Source organism: Scyliorhinus torazame, chromosome 6 (genome assembly GCF_047496885.1).
Source record: "Scyliorhinus torazame isolate Kashiwa2021f chromosome 6, sScyTor2.1, whole genome shotgun sequence".
NCBI classification, from domain to species: domain Eukaryota; kingdom Metazoa; phylum Chordata; class Chondrichthyes; order Carcharhiniformes; family Scyliorhinidae; genus Scyliorhinus; species Scyliorhinus torazame.
The window spans coordinates 237,145,582-237,161,540 of NC_092712.1; the positions used below are offsets into that span (position 1 = coordinate 237,145,582).

Below are 15,959 nucleotides of genomic sequence, written 5' to 3' on the forward strand. Positions count from 1 at the left end.
CTAGAGAGAAAAACTGAGCTAACATAAGAGTCCAAATAACTCTTCTTCGTTGGGAAATCACATTCGACATAAAACATTAACCATGTCTCTCTCCACGTGCTGCCAGACCAGTTGTGATTTTCTAGCACTTCATTTTTATTTCAGATCTCCAGCATCCACAATATTTTGCTTTTAATCAAGTAACTGGCCATCTAGGCTCACATGTGACAAATGACTACTTTGGTGAAACATTAGGGTCGGGTCTTTGGTGGCTGTAGAAAATTACCCCAGCAAGGGTTGGCACCTTCAGAGGTGGCGGCAAAATCAGAAAACAACAGAAATTCAAGAATTTTGTAAATTCACTACTTTCTTTGGTATAAGAATTAATACTCATTATATTTTAGGTTAGAGTGGTTTAATGTTAATTAAAACTCGCCTAGTGTAGGCTACCATCGGATTCGACTACCATAAATGTAACTTTTAACACTTGAGCATTATTCACTGGTTAAGATAGGATTTTTATTTATTTATTTTTTTAATTGCAACTTGGGAGACTGCCGATTCAAATATTAATGCATAGTATAGAACGCAGAAGAGGCAACATAAAACATTTCAGACATATAAGCGAGCACCATGAAGACATTAACATATTGGGATTTAAAATAAAACACAAATTTGATGAAAGTAGGTTAATAAACTTCAAGTGCAACTGCTAAATGAGAAAATGTATCAAGCAGGTCTAGTTCAATTTCCTTCCCACTCAAACCCTGGGAAGGAAATGGGAATACCAGAATGATGCCCTGTTTTAAGAATGTACGTTACAAAGACAGGTTATTAATTTGGTCGCAACTGTGCTGGGATTTCACAAATTCAATTTGATCCAATTGCTTTACGCAATTACGAATGGAATTGATACAAATTGTTCACACTGAAGATTACAAACACTAACCTGAAAGTTAACAGTAAATAGGAAATTTAGTTAAAGTAACGGACTGAAGAAAAATATTACAACAAAGAAATACAAGACAAATAACCTAGGTTTCATGTGTATAAACTGAAATTTCTTATGTTCTGGTGCAAATACTCAGTAAACAATGCTGAGCCTGTGTAAGCCTCACCTAGTCAACATTTCTACTTATGAAATTGGAAACAGGATCATTTCTGGCCAAAAGAACTTAAAACAAGTCAAATTACTAAGCAAGTCATCAAACTCTAACCAAGTCAAACTGATAGGATTTGCCTGGGGCAATTTTACTTAAATCAGACATTGTCTAGGAGATAGTATTTAGTTCCATTTTCAATTTTTCATTTCCAAACAGGCACCAAGGTAAACTCTTCCTATCTTTAAAAAAAGTAAGCAAACTAACTTTCTTTTACAAAGTTTTAAAAATGCCTTCTGGTGAATTTTGCACACATCATGGTATGAATACTGGGGAATGGAATGAATGACATAAATCCAGCATCAGAATCAAGTATCTCCTGACCAGGCACAGCCGAGTTAGAGACAGAGTCGAGCTCCCTTGCCTCTTCCTCTACAAAGCCCTGCAGGCCCAACCTCAGGGAAGCATCTGTTAATATAGCAGAACATCCTTTTCCATTTCTCACACCAAGCATCATGCAGACTCTGAGCGAGATTCTTATTTCGGAGTGGTTTTGCATTATGAAACACTGGGAACCAAACTGGGATGCCCAAATTCATTTTGTGTAGGACCTCTACAGGCAGCAGATATCTGATCATTCTGCACTAAGTGCAATAGTTGTACAAATGATCAAACATTGTACCAGTACGTTAAGGGCAAAAATAATACAGTTTCTATTGTACAGTGCAGCAAAACCTAATGTGAGAATCTAATCTCAACTACACTTTGAAAATTATTTTCTCCCTTTCAAGAAAATGCTGCAACAACCAATCTTAAGTAAAAAATAAGAGAGTATTAATCAAAAGGGAAAAACAAGTACACACAGCAGCCCTCAACACATTTTCATAACTAACATGGGCATAATTCAAACAATTGCACTGATATTTGAAAATATTACCTCCATTCAGAAACTTATTCAAAAATAAATCCATTTTTTATACTAGAATTACAAGTGCCACATCAATTATTCCAATAGAATTTTCCCCTTTAGAAGAAAAATTGCTTTGCTTCATAGGAAGTCATAAAGTACAAGAGTTTGAAGCTTAAAATGATTCTAAAACAATGATTCAGATCTTAATCCTACAAGCTAGATTTAAAACAGAGTTTCCCCAAATGATTAAACATTATTTAAGGCTAACTGTTAGAATTCAAATTTGTTGTTCCTTCATGGAAGTCAATATCACGTCTTATTATACATTATGTAGTAATTTTGAGAGCTGCAATTAATCACTCCTCCTCTCCTGAATGCAATGAATGAAAAAAATGAAAATTGCTTATTCTCACAAGTAGGCTTCAAATGAAGTTACTGTGAAAAGCCCCTAGTCGCCACATTCCGGCACCTGTTCGTGGAGGCTGGTACGGGACTCAATGACTCAAGCTGAGATACAAATCTATGGGAGCATCACCTTAGCAGTCACTCTTTGTTTAAATTCAGCAGAGGTCAATCCAGTCTTTGGTCAATGTGTATACGTGATTCTTTCCTGCTGGTTATGCACTAACTTAACAGAAGCTGCAGTAGAAGCCCATCCACAAAATCAAGGAGATTCAACACAATACTAGCACTTCCTATACTATACCAACGGAGATCAGCTCAACGGACTGAATTCCTAATCGGAATGACTTGTATCCACTACATCTTCAATACAGCCCCAAAAATGTCATTTAGAAAACAATTTTTCTAAACCACAAAAAAGGTAGTTATCCATACACATTAGTTCTTAAAAGAACTTTGTTAAATAAATACAATTTTTGTAAGTAACACGAATGACCCAAAGAAACAGGAATTCCATGACAGTAACATGATTGGAATCTTCACCATACAACACCATTTCATGGTTTTCTAACTGCACCAAACATCTTCATCTCAAAACGCCACAGGCATAGAGTTCATGGACATCCTCAGCTTAGACTAACTAGATAAGCTAAACCAAAGCCACGATCTTCAGTTCTCACCTGACATCCCTCAGCCTAGTCCACAGTTTCATCCCAAGAACACCTGAAATCATGGGATAAACTCAAGAATAGCAAACTTCAGGTGTCCTGCTGTGGATCTCAAGCTGAGTATTAGACACCACATCCAAGTGCATTGATGTGGCAGTATCACACATCTCTATTCCTCCGTTATTGCTGGTAACATCAAAATCCTCAAACATGCCTTCATCACCTCTCAACCTAATTTTCCCATAGCTATCTCAATAGCCTCCAAACCTTTTAGCTCACATGTCCAATATGCCATCTATTGTGAATTGTTCCAGAATATTTTACAATGCTGAATAAAAAAGGTAAGCTGTTGTTGCAGAAATGAGGTAGACCTCAAACAACAAACCACAAAATGGAAAATAATTTATTAAAGATCTGTTAAAAAGTCACATGGTGACATCAAATGAAGGAAACGTCAACTGCGTTAATAAACAGTTATGCCCAAGGTTGACCTTTTATTAATCTTAATGCACTGACAAATTGCTTTTGATTCAATTCAAACTTGTACTTGACAAGACATAATTTTTTTATTTTTTTTTTTTTAAATAAAAGGGTATGCATGCATACCTTTTTAAACAGTGATACTTAAAAAAGGTAGAGAAACCGATTTCAGTGCTCAGTTCGTTATTTTCTCCTAATATTTCAACTAATATTTGGCCTGAACTGGATAGTTCCAGACTGCTGTTTTCTTAAAAAGCACAATTAAGACCGTTGTGAAATTTGTAACGCTGCTGAATTTTACTCCCTTTTGAAGGAAAGTTTTGTACGGAACAATTTACAACAGCAACAATTGCATACATATAAAAGAGCTGAAAGTTACAAGAAATCTTCATAAATTAATATAGCATTTCATTTGTACATGGTTTTAAAAATTATACCAACAATGTGCCATTCTTGTCCTGCAATTTGAATCAGCTTGGTTGTATAAAATTGTATTTTTCCCATCATTAAAGCCAGATGCAAGGTGAAGAAAGCAGAAATGTGGTGCACACCTTGTAACAAAAACAAAGACCATGAAAACTCAGAACGTAGGTTTACACCTACAGTACCAGATTCTCCAGATGAAGCAAGGAACTCAAGCAGGCTGCTATACCCTGGATGGTATCGAGCTTCTTGACTGATTTTGGAGCTGCACTCATCTAGGCCAGTGGGGAGTGTCATGTTGGGTGTTCCGATACACAAACGAACCAACACGGTTGTGGATGGTACAACTCTGTTTTATTATTCTGTACAATAATAACTATTAACTTCTGGCTGTGGTTCGTACTTCACCAGCTAACCTGTGGACCCAACCTTAGCACTATCTTTGTGAGGCACTCAGCACATGGTGTATGAGCTCTGTGCTCATAGCTATCTCCTGGTAGAATGCACAGAAACTGTGGTGTTCCCTGTTTTATAGTGAGTGTGCTCTCACTGGTGATTGGCTGTGATGTTGTGTGTGTGTTGGTCCCCCAGAAACTTTAGCTCAGTTTGGCTAAAAGAACACTTGGTTCGGTTGAGGCGCAGGCCGTGATCTCGTATCCGTACAAAGACACACTGGAGACGACTGATGTCTCCAGATGATGACGGCGTCAACATAGACACGCACCCCCTCGAATCCCTCCATCATCTGTTCCATGATGCGATGAAACACCTCGGATGCCGCGATGATGCCAAACAGCATCCTATTGTAGCAGTACCTGCCAAAGAGTGTGTTGAAAGCGCACAGCTTCCTGCTGGACTGATCCAGCTGAATCTGCCAAAAAACCTTTGAGGCATCAAGCTTGGTGAAAATTTTAGCCCGAGCCATTTCGCTCGTGATTTCTTCCCATTTGGGTATGGGGTAGTGTTCCCTCATGATGTTATTGTTCAGGTCTTTCGGGTCGATGCAGATCCAGAGCTCGCCACAGGGCTTTTTTACGCACACCATGGAGCTGACCCATGGCGTTGGCTCCATGACCCTGGAAAGCACTCCTTGGTCCACCAGCTGCTGCTTGAGGCGGTCCCTGAGTGGTGCTGGGACTCTACGAGGTGCGTGAATGACCGGGGTGGCGTCCGGTTTGAGCCGTATTCTGTAAGTGTAGGGCAGTGTGCCCATGCCCTCGAAAACCTCCTGGTTGTGGGCGAGGAGCGAGTGGTGCTGCGCCCTAAAGTTTGTATCCGGGAAATCGGACGTGCCTTCTGGAGACAAAGTGTGTACCCGCTGAACGAGGTGGAGAATCTTGCACGCCTGTGCGCCTAACAGAGAATCCTTCGAGGATCCAACTATCTCAAAAGACAGTGTGGCTGTGTATGAATTGTGTGCAACCTCGAGCTGGCAGGATCCCATGGCCAGGATAACGTTCTCGTTGTAATTGACCAGCTGACAGTGGGATGGCCGAATCGGTGGTTTTACCTTCAAGGTGTAGAAGGCTGACCATGCAATGAGATTGGCGGAGGCACCAGTGTCTAAGCGGAATGTGATCGGTTGACCGTTAGGGTGGCACACCATTCATCGCCCGGATTAATGCTGTGCACTGGCATCGGCTGGTGGGTCCTACTTGGGGACATCCGGTTCGTGTCTATTACCGCAACGCAGAAGGGTTCCTGGTCATCGGTATCACCAGTTTGCACGTCGTCAGGGTATGACTCGGTGTATGGGGGCTGAATGGCCCGCACGTCCCTGCGAGGCTGGCGGAATTGTGGAGCGTTTGCAGGTCGAGCGTAGTGGCCCATCCTGCCACAGCGGAGGCATTGTCAAGTTTTGGCTGGACATTGCCGCTTTAGGTGTGCGGATCCACAGTTACGGCACATCGTGACGCCATGGCGTTCGTTGCGCCACCGCGCATGCGTGGTGCGGTCCTGCGCAGAGCACGCCTGCACATCACGTCCCTCTGCGTCGACATCCCCTCTTTTGGCGCGTACAAGGAGGCCTCGAAAAGCGCGCAAAATGGCTGCCCTCGTCCGGACCGCGGACCGTGAGGAACTCGATCGACTGGACCCGCTCGGCCTCGTAGGACCCCTGCCGTGCCAATTCGGCCACCTGGAATTGGGAGTACCCACTGGTCGCGTTTTTGAGGACGACGCAGGTTTCGATGGCAGTGGCTAGGGTGAGGCGCTTTATTTTGAGGAGCTGCTGGCGTAGGGTGTCCGAGGTGACCCCAAAAACTATCTGATCCTGAATCATGGAGTCGGAGGTGGCCTCATAGCCGCAGGACTGCGCGAGGATACGGAGGTGTGTCAAAAAAGATTGAAAAGGCTCATCCTTACCCTGCAGACACAGCTGGAAGAGATACCTCTCGAAGCTCTCATTAACTTCCACGCTGAAGTGTTCCTCAAATTTTAGAAGGACCGTCTTGTACTTCGTCTTGTCCTCGCCTTCCGCGAATGCCAGGGAGTTGTAGATGTGGATGGCGTGTTGCCCCGCCGTGGAGAGGAGGAGGGTGATCTTCCTGGTGTCCGATGCAATCTCCCCGTTTGTGGCTTCTAGCAAGAGCCGGAAGCGCTGTTTAAACAGCTTCCAGTTGACGCCGGGATTTCCAGCGATTTAGAGTGGCTGAGGCGGGCTGATGGTGTCCATGGCGCAGGATGTCAGATCTCTGAAGAGTTGCAGGTAGGTCTCACAGTCGCTGGCGAGTTTCCAGTCCTGGTATCATGTCGTGTTGGGTGTTCCGATACACAAACGAACCAACACGGTTGTGGATGGTACAACTCGGTTTTATTATTCTGTACAATAATAACTATTAACTTCTGGCTCTGGTTCGTACTTCACCAGCTAACCTGTGGACCCAGACCTAGCACTATCTTTGTGAGGCACTCAGCACATGGTGTATGTCTGAGTGGCACGCTGTGAGCTCTGTGCTCTGAGCTATCTCCTGGTAGAATGCACGGGAACTGTGGTGTTCCCTGTTTTATATTGCGTGTGTTCTCACTGGTGATTGGCTGTGATGTTGTGTGTGTGTTGGTTGGTCCATCTACCTGTCCATCAGTGTGTGTGTGTGTGTGTGATTGCACCATGATATGTTAATATGGATATCATGACAGGGAGTATTCCATCACACTCCTGACTAGTCTTGTAGATGATGGACAGGCTTTGGGGAGACAGGTGATTTACTCGCCTTAGAATCTCCAGCCTCTGACTTGATCTTCCAGCTGCAGTTTTTATGTGGCTGTTCCTGTCAGTATCTGGTCCATGGTAATGCCCAGGACGCACACACACTTATGACCCAAATGAACCCAACAAGTGAGGAAGCACAGCTAGACCTAGCAACGGAAAAACAAATGGGCCCAACATGAATAAGGTTAAGATAATTACTGAGAGGGATATAGATAATAAAAGAACAAGCAATAAATACATTACAGAAAATCAAAACTGAAGAAATGAGGATACAGATAAGATGAACAGGAAAATATATCCTAGGAGCCAAGAATGAGAAATGCTGGATAAAGAGTTGTGGATAAAATTGAAACTAAAGAAAAAAAATGCAAAAACAGTAAATCAAAAGTTTAGCAAAAGGGAACTTGATAAGCTCAGGAAAGAGATCCCAGACACAAAACAATTGGTTCTGTCATGTTGTATCACTTGAACAAAAACTGATAAACTAATCATTTTTCACTTTTTTATCATTGACTGTAAGTAGCATCGTCCTGGTCAATTATAAATTCAGTTCATGAAATGTTATTTACGTACAACAGTTTGAAAAACCTGCCTTTTGTGTGTTTAAGCAATGTACAGAAAATGTACATATATTCAATAATGGCTTCAGGTAGCGGATGTGAGGAAGACGCATGCATCCAGAGACTCTTCACTCCATGCCGGAACCTCACGGTGCAGCGGGCAGCAGCTCAAACGTCCAAGGAAAAAAAACAGCTCGAAATCACTGGAGGAATAATAGGACTGTAGAATATGCGTAATAAAAACTGTAAAAAGGGGGACCGGATGTGTTCCCTGGACTCGCAGGCATCCAGGATTCAGCAGGAAACAAATGGCGGCGGCGAGCTCCCCCTCCCCCAGATGCCCGTCAGCAGACGGCATCAGCCGCATCATGGCGTCTGAGAAAAGAAGCACCATCAAGACCTGGCTGGGGAAGTTAAAAGGCGGTGGATGGGTCCCTGGCACAGATAGCGAGCAAACTAGAAGGAATGAACAAAATTCTGGAGGCACATGGAGACACAGTGAGAAATATGGAACAAGCCCCCTCTGATCACAGTGACTGGATCGTAGCGCTCGAGAAAGACCTGCCCTCGGTATTGGAATCTAATAAATATTTTAAATCCATAGCAAGTGACATAGAACATACAGTGCAGAAGAAGGACATTCGGCCCATCGGGTCTGCACCGACCCACTTAAGCCGTCACTTCCACCCTATCCCCATAACCCCTCGTAACCTTTTTGGACACTAAGGGCAATTTATCATGGCAAATCCCCTAACCTGCACTTCTTTGGACTGTGGGAGGAAACCGGAGCACCCGGAGGAAACCCACGCAGACACGGGGAGAACGTGCAGACTCCGCACAGACAGTGAGCCAGTGGGGAATCGAACCTGGGCCCCTGGCGCTGTGAAGCCACAGTGCTAGCCACTTGTTTTCAAGGGCAGCATGGAAGCACAAGTCCTGAAGTCAAAATATCTGCCACGTGGGTAGCCTGAGGGGTAGCCTGAGAGGATGGGAGAGAACACCCCCAGGAATATGTATCTAATATGCTGACCAGGATGGTGGGCGAGGGTGTTTTTATATCTCCCCCCAGAGCTAGATCGTGCCCATTGCGCACTGCAGCAGAAAACCTGTGCTGGGAACCCCACAGGCAATCATCAAAAGAACAAGTCCTTTGATGGGCCAGGGAACGCAGGGATGCGAAATGGGATGGTCATTCAATCCGGTTGTACCAGGATCTTAGCGCCGACTTGGAAAAGGAGAGCAGCTTTTACGGCGTGATTGCTGCTCTATGAAAGGTTTCGATTCGGGTTATTATACTCAACCCGCCGATTCGGGTTATTATACTCAACCCGCCTCAGAGTTTCTGTCAAGTGGAAGGATTACCTATTTACTCCCCAGAAAATGCAAACTTGTTTGATCAGAAGCTTGGTCTGAACAATGTTTAAATCTTACTTTGTTTATAAAGGGGGTGGGGGGGGGGGGGGAAAAGAGATCTTGTTTCGCCTTATAACGTGGAAGGCGAGGAGTTTGAACGGACCAGTGAAGTGGACACTGGTCTTTACTCCCTCGCGGTATATGGATGACCCCAATGGTCGTTACATTATTCTGTGGTTTGCTGGAAAAAAACTCTGGTTATTTTAGTAAATATTTATGCTCCCAACTGGGATGACCTGAGCTTCATAAACTCCCTGGTAAACCTCCTCCCCGGCTTATAGACTCACACCGGATGATCCTGGAAGATGTCTTAAAGTGTGTCCTGGACCTTAAATTGGACTGTTTCTTGCCAAAATCCCTGATCCAAACTGGGATGTCCAGGGCATTGACCTCTTTCATGGAACGGATTGGAGGGTTTCACTCGTGCTGCTTTCTGCATCCAAACAGTAAAGAATTTTCCTTTTTTTTCCCCCACATGTTCACCGCGCCTCATCCAAATTTTTTTTATTTTTATTGTTGACAAATCCCTCCTCCCCTCGGTGAGAACTCAGCAATTGTCATCGTGGATCATGCCCCTCATTTTGCTGACTTTTGCTTTGATTTTGGCCCTCTCTAACACCATGGTGATGAGACACCACTTTACTGTCGGATGACAAATTTTGTGAGCCTTTGTTGGCTGCCATAGCGGACTTTATCAAGCTCACCAAACCAGAGTCAATTTCTCGTCCAACACCCTGGGAAACCCTGAAGGCCGTCATAAGGGGTGAGATTATCTCATCACATCATGAAACAGGAGAGAGTGAAACAACAAAGGCCAGCGTACTCCATCTTCATTTTCCCCAACACCAGGTCTACTGATGAATAGATAAAATTTGCAATTTCAATTCAAGTTGATTTCCATGAACAAAGAGGTACATCAGTTATTATGTTCTAGGGGCACCTTCTACGAACTTTGGGAAAAGGCGGGTCATCTTCTTGCGCAGCAACGCAAGAAACAGGCTGCCTCCCGAGAAATCCCTCAGATTCGGAACAAAGAAGGCAACTTTGTGTCAACCACTTTCCAGGTTAATGCGGCTTTCAGCTCATATTACCACGAGCTATATGAGTCAGAGATTCCTCCAGATACCTTGGACATGAGGTTTCGAGATGGTTTACACATCCCGGCTATTGAGGTAAGCAGGAAACTGGAACTGGAATCCCCCTTAAGCCCAGAAGAAATGCAGAAATGTATCGGTTGGCTGCAATCTGGCAAAGTTCCTGGCCCTGGCGGCTTCCCATCCAAATTTTATAAGAGGTTCTAAGAGCAACTCACACCTCTATCATTGGACATGTTTAATAAATCACTGTCTAGGGGGTCACTGTCCCTGACCCTTACACAAATGACAAAGAAGGCAAGGATCCAGTTGAGTGTGGACCCTACTGTTATGGGTCAGAGTTTATAGAACCCCAAAGTGTATCATGGAGTTCAACTGACCCACATTTTTTAATAGATTGTGGTGTGGGGAGCACACGGCGCACTCTACAGGTTGATACAGCATAAATGGACAAGTGTTTTTTAAAACAAAACAATGTTTATTCTATCAACTCAAGTTAACCTTTTTTAAACAACCATTGAATATCTTAACACCCATTAATTCAAAGATAACCCCTATAGACTAAGCTGCTGCTTTTGGTTACTTCAGCTACAGCCTCTTTGTTTTCTTCATGCAGCTCACTGGAAACACACAGACACACCCAAGCTGCTCTCTCAAACTGAAACTCAAAAAGCAGGAGTACAAGCTCCCCCTCACACTCTGACATCACTTCAGTAACATGAGCAGTTCCATTTCTTAAAGGCACATTTCTTAAACACCTATTTATTAAATGTACACTCACATGACACCTACCAATCCATTTCACTCCTAAACACACGTTAAACTACTGGCTAAAGTCTTGATATCCCGAATGGAGCCCTGTTTTCTGGTTATATCGGAAGATCAGACAGGATTCATTAAAGGCAGACAGTTGTCGGCCAATGTCGGACATGTCTTGAACATTGTCCTTTCCTCCCCCCATCTGCTCGGGACCCTAAAGTCATAGTATCTTTGGATGCAGAAAAAGCATTTCATAGCATGGAGTGGAACTACCTTTTTGAGATCTTGGGTAGATTTGCATTTGACCCCAAATTTTCCTCCTCGCTTTATCTGATGTACAATGCCCCAAAAGCCAACATCCGTACAAATATGGTTTCCTCAGAATATTTTCTGCGAGGCAGGGGTACTAGACAGGGCTGCCCTTTTCTCAATTGCTCTTTGCGCTGGCCATTGAACCTCTGTCGATAGTGCTAAGGTCTTCGGATTGATGGAGGGGAATATACCGTGAGGGAGTGGAGCATAGGGTCTCACCCTACTCCAATGATCTACTCCTTTATATTATAGAAGCGGCCTCCTCAATAGACAACATTATGAGGATACTCACAAGATTTGGCACATTCTCAGGATAGAAGTTAAATGTGGGTAAGTGAGTGTCTTCCAGTGAACCCATCAACCAAAGAGGCTCGGCTTGGTTTGCTGTGGTTTCTTTTCTCACCCTCTAATTTCTGACACCTGGGGATCCGCGTAGCCCATAACTCGGCTTTGCTCCACAAACTGAACTATTCAAGCCTAGTCAGTAAGGTTAAAAGAGAGGTGGAAAAGTCTTCCTCAGACTCTTGCGGGCAGGGTCCAAACTGTCAAGTTGAATGTGCTCCCAAGGTTTCTATTCTTATTTAAATGTATCCCCATTTTTTATTACAGTTAACAAATTAATATCAGCTTTTATCTGGGCAGGTAGGAATCCCAGAATCCACAGCGCTCTGCTTCAGAGAGACAGAGGATCGGGAGGCTTTGCCATCCCAAATCTCCTGTTTTATTACTGGGCTGCCAACGTATAGAAAATTCTACAATGGCTCAGTGACCAGAGGTCGAACTGGAGTAAAATGGAGGCTCGGTCTTGCTCCACAGCCTCTTCCCTACACACAATTGCTGTGCTGCTGCCCTTCTCCCGTCTGTCTTTTCTCAAGTCCTGTGGGTGTTCTCCTCCCTCAGGATTTGGAAACAGTCCCAGCAGCAATTCAACCTTTGCTCACTGTCCTCACTTGCCCCGATTTTTGACAACCACTTCCTCGTGCCTTCTAGCTTGGACCCATCGTTCAGGTCCTGGAGAACGGAAGGTCTGGTGCACTTTCATAGAATTCACTTTGGTGAATTATTTCTAGAAGGAAGCTTAAAAAACTCACGGACAGATACAGTCTGACTGGCTCCAACCTTTTTCATTTCTTTCAAACTCAGGATTTCTCAGGCAAGTTATTTTAGCTATTCCCCTGACCCCACCCTCTTCCCTGCTGGAAAATGTCTTGGCCTTAGAACAGCAGAGGAGAGGGTCTACCTCAAACCTGTACAACCGCATTCTATCTTCGGATCCTGCCCTTTTGAATAGAGTATACGAGAAATGAGTGAAGGAGCTAAGCTCTGTGTTTACTGAGGAAGCTTGGAGGGAAGCCCTCTGCAGGGTGAACTCCACGTCACCTTGTGCCAGACTGAGTTTGATTCAGTTCAAAGTATTAGATAGAACACATCGGACAAAGGCAAGGACGAGGAGAACAAGTGGGACTGCTGTTCACTTACGGCAGCTAACCACACGCATGCGTTCTGGTCTTGTCCTAAGCTTGCTCGATACTGGGTTTCCTTTTTCAACTCGATATCCAAGATTTTACAGATAACCCTAGAAACCCACTGGTTGCAATATTTGGAGTCTCGGACTCTTCGTCATGCCATTCAGGAGCGGGGGCGGATGTTCTTGCATTTGTTTCCTTAATAGCCGGAAGGCAAATATACAGATAGCATGGTGGCACCATGGTTAGCACTGCTGCCTCACAGCTCCAGGGTCCCGGGCCGGGTTCAATACCTGCCTCGGCTAACTGTCTGCGTGGGTTTCCTCTGGGGGCTCCGGTTTCCACCTACAGTCCAAAGATGGTTAGGTGGATTGGCCATGCTAAATTGCCCTTAGTGTCCTAAAAGGTTAGGTCAGGTTACGGGGATAGGGTGGAGGCGTGGGCTTAGGTAGGGAGCGCTTTCCAAGGGTTGGTGCAGACTCGATGGGCTGAATGGCCTCCTTCTGCACTGTAAATTCCATGATTCTATATGATACTTAAATGGAGAACTCCCCTACCGCCCAAAGCATCCGTATGGGTGGAAGATATGACATTGGTCTCTCATCTGGAAAAAGTTAAGTATATCATCAGGGGCTCGGTGGGGAGGTTCTACCAGAGGTGACAGCCATTCATTTAATTCTTTAAAGACTTAGACACGTATGAGGGTTAGGGGGGTTGAGTTATAAGTGGTTAGTTTAAATATAGGGATTTCTTGTTCCATTGTACTTTTTAAAACACTTCTTTACTCTTGATTCAGTTTTATATAATATATATATTTACCAATATGTATGTTATTGTTTATATTTGATAATTTAATAAAAATATTTGACTAAACATAAAAATGCACAATAATAATTTACAGTTTTAAAACTTCAGCCCTGCTGCATTGCCAATTGTGCTCATCAAGTTTGAATAACAATTAGGTGCACTGTATAATCCAACTCCTGAATATTCCAACGTATGACTTTATTGTATGCCTACCCATGAAACATTACAAGCATAAAATGAACTATGTCAGCCAATGCTCAGTGGATAGCACTTTCCCCTGAGATCGAAGGTTGTGGGTTTGAGTCCCATTCCAGAAATTCAAGGACAAATACCTGGGCTGACAGTCGTCATCTTTCAAATAGGACATTATACAAGAGTCCTTCTCGGCTGGATGTAAAAATTGCATGGTACTATTTTGAAGAGAAGGGGAATTATCCCCCTGTTCTGGCCAATATTTATCCCTCAAATCAACACCACAAAAACAAATTATCTGGTCATTATCACATTGCTATTTCCTACGTTACAACAGTGACAACGACATTCCAAAAATACTCAACTGTGAAGCACTTTGGAACATCTCAAACCCGCGAAATAAATATCCTAAATACAAATCTTTTTTTCTTCCTAAAACAGTTCAGTGTACCTGCTCGTTTGCTTTCTGCATAGCTGCTTCAAGTTTTTTCACTGTTAGCTGAAAGGGAAAACTTTCACCACCCGACATCTAAAAATAAATATTTTTTAAAATCTTAGTTTTCCCATTGCAACTTTAGATTAAAAACAAAAATAAGAGAGTTACATTTCATTCACATACCTTACTATCCAAAGGTACATGCACAGCTTGAACATCTCCATAAAGCCACATATCTGGATTCACACCACCAAAATACGGAGTTGGAATCAGGTAGCCATCTTCAAAAAAGAAAATTAGCTTTACTGGAGTCAAAAAAAGCTAAGCAAAATAAAAATAATGACTGAATTTACCTCCAGGGTCAAATAAAACCACAGAGAGTGCAGCAAAGATGGAACAACATCCATTCATGACCACAATCTAAAAAGTGCAGAGAAATGAAGTCAAAACCAGTGATTTTTAAAAAACAGTGTTTGGCAAGAGTCATTAATTTTGACTATATTGGATATTTATTTCAAAATATTCTTTCGAAGCCCCCTAAGATTACAGGGCATGCCAACGTGAACAGATTTCTTTAAACATGCACACTTAGTAGTTGAAGAAGTTCAGACACAATAAATAGTTTAGGAAACTTGATACCTGTGCAGGGAAAGCAGTTGCCACCTTTGGCAATTCATGAAACACACGTGGCTCAAGCTGACCGAGGATCAAGCTGATGAATTGGAAGGCCTAAACTCTCAGCACTTTGCTGTATGACTGCGAACCAGGGGACATGTACAGCTATCAGAAAGGTCAACAATTTCTATCTTCACTGTCTGCAGCGACTATCCTAGCAAGACAAAATCGCGAATGCAGCAGTCCCCTCAAAGAGCTCCAAATTTGTTTACGCTGAAACAGGTGGCTTTGTTGGCTCGGGCACGTCAGCAGGATGGAAAGGGTCACATATCCAAGGGCCTTCACTATGTTGAGGCAGCCGGAGACAGGTGGCAAGTAGGTCTCATCAAGTAGGCGGCACGGTAGCAGAGTGGTTAGCACTGTTGCGTCACAGCGCCAGGATCTCAGGTTCGATTCCCGGCTTGAATCAACGTCTGTACAGAGTCTGCAGGTTCTCCCAGTGTCTGCATGGGTTTCCTCCGGGTACTCGGGTTTCCTCACACAAGTGCTGAGAGACATGCTGTTAGGTGAATTGGACATACTGAATTCTCCCCGTGTACCCGAACAGGCGCCGGAGTGTGGCGACTAGGGGATTTTCACAGTAACTTCATTGCAGTGTTAATGTAAGCCTACTTGCGACAATAAAGATTATCAAGCTCTGCTTCAAGGATGCTTGTAAGCATGACATGGAGATCCTAAACATTGATTATCACACCTGCGAATCGTCAACTAACAACAGAGGATAATGGCAACACCAGCTGTTGGCCGGCATGCACCAACACTGTGACTATTGGCTAGGCAACAAGAACAACCCACGACACCTGGTGGCTTTATATGCAGCACTTGCAGCAGAGCCTGTCTCTCAAAGATTGGCCTCTTCAGCCATCATCAAAGGTGAGTCTTATGTAGCTACCTGATCTGAAATGGATTTGTTTGCTCTGTATCCATCATCTTTTGTAGATGAAAGGATGCTGCTGCCAGCTAGTATCTAGCTAGTAACTCAGCTGAACAGTGGCAAAATTCCCCACACAAAGACAAGCTCAAGTTAAGCCTTGGGCTTCAAATTCATGGCGTAGCTCATTACATTATAATT

The 15,959-nt window shown here is 43.6% G+C and overlaps 1 protein-coding gene across 3 annotated transcripts in view; it reads right to left on the minus strand.

The window, feature by feature from the left end:
* LOC140425344 (1-aminocyclopropane-1-carboxylate synthase-like protein 1) overlaps nt 1-15,959 on the minus strand; it is an 81,493-nt gene that overhangs the window by 20,205 nt on the left and 45,329 nt on the right. For all 3 annotated transcript variants that reach the window (XM_072509508.1, XM_072509505.1, XM_072509506.1), the window contains exons 5-7: nt 14,566-14,632; nt 14,396-14,493; nt 14,228-14,305 (exon numbers count right to left, since the gene is read on the minus strand). In XM_072509508.1, coding sequence (XP_072365609.1) covers nt 14,228-14,305; nt 14,396-14,493; nt 14,566-14,632 — 243 coding nt within the window. The remainder of the gene's footprint in view (nt 1-14,227; nt 14,306-14,395; nt 14,494-14,565; nt 14,633-15,959) is intronic.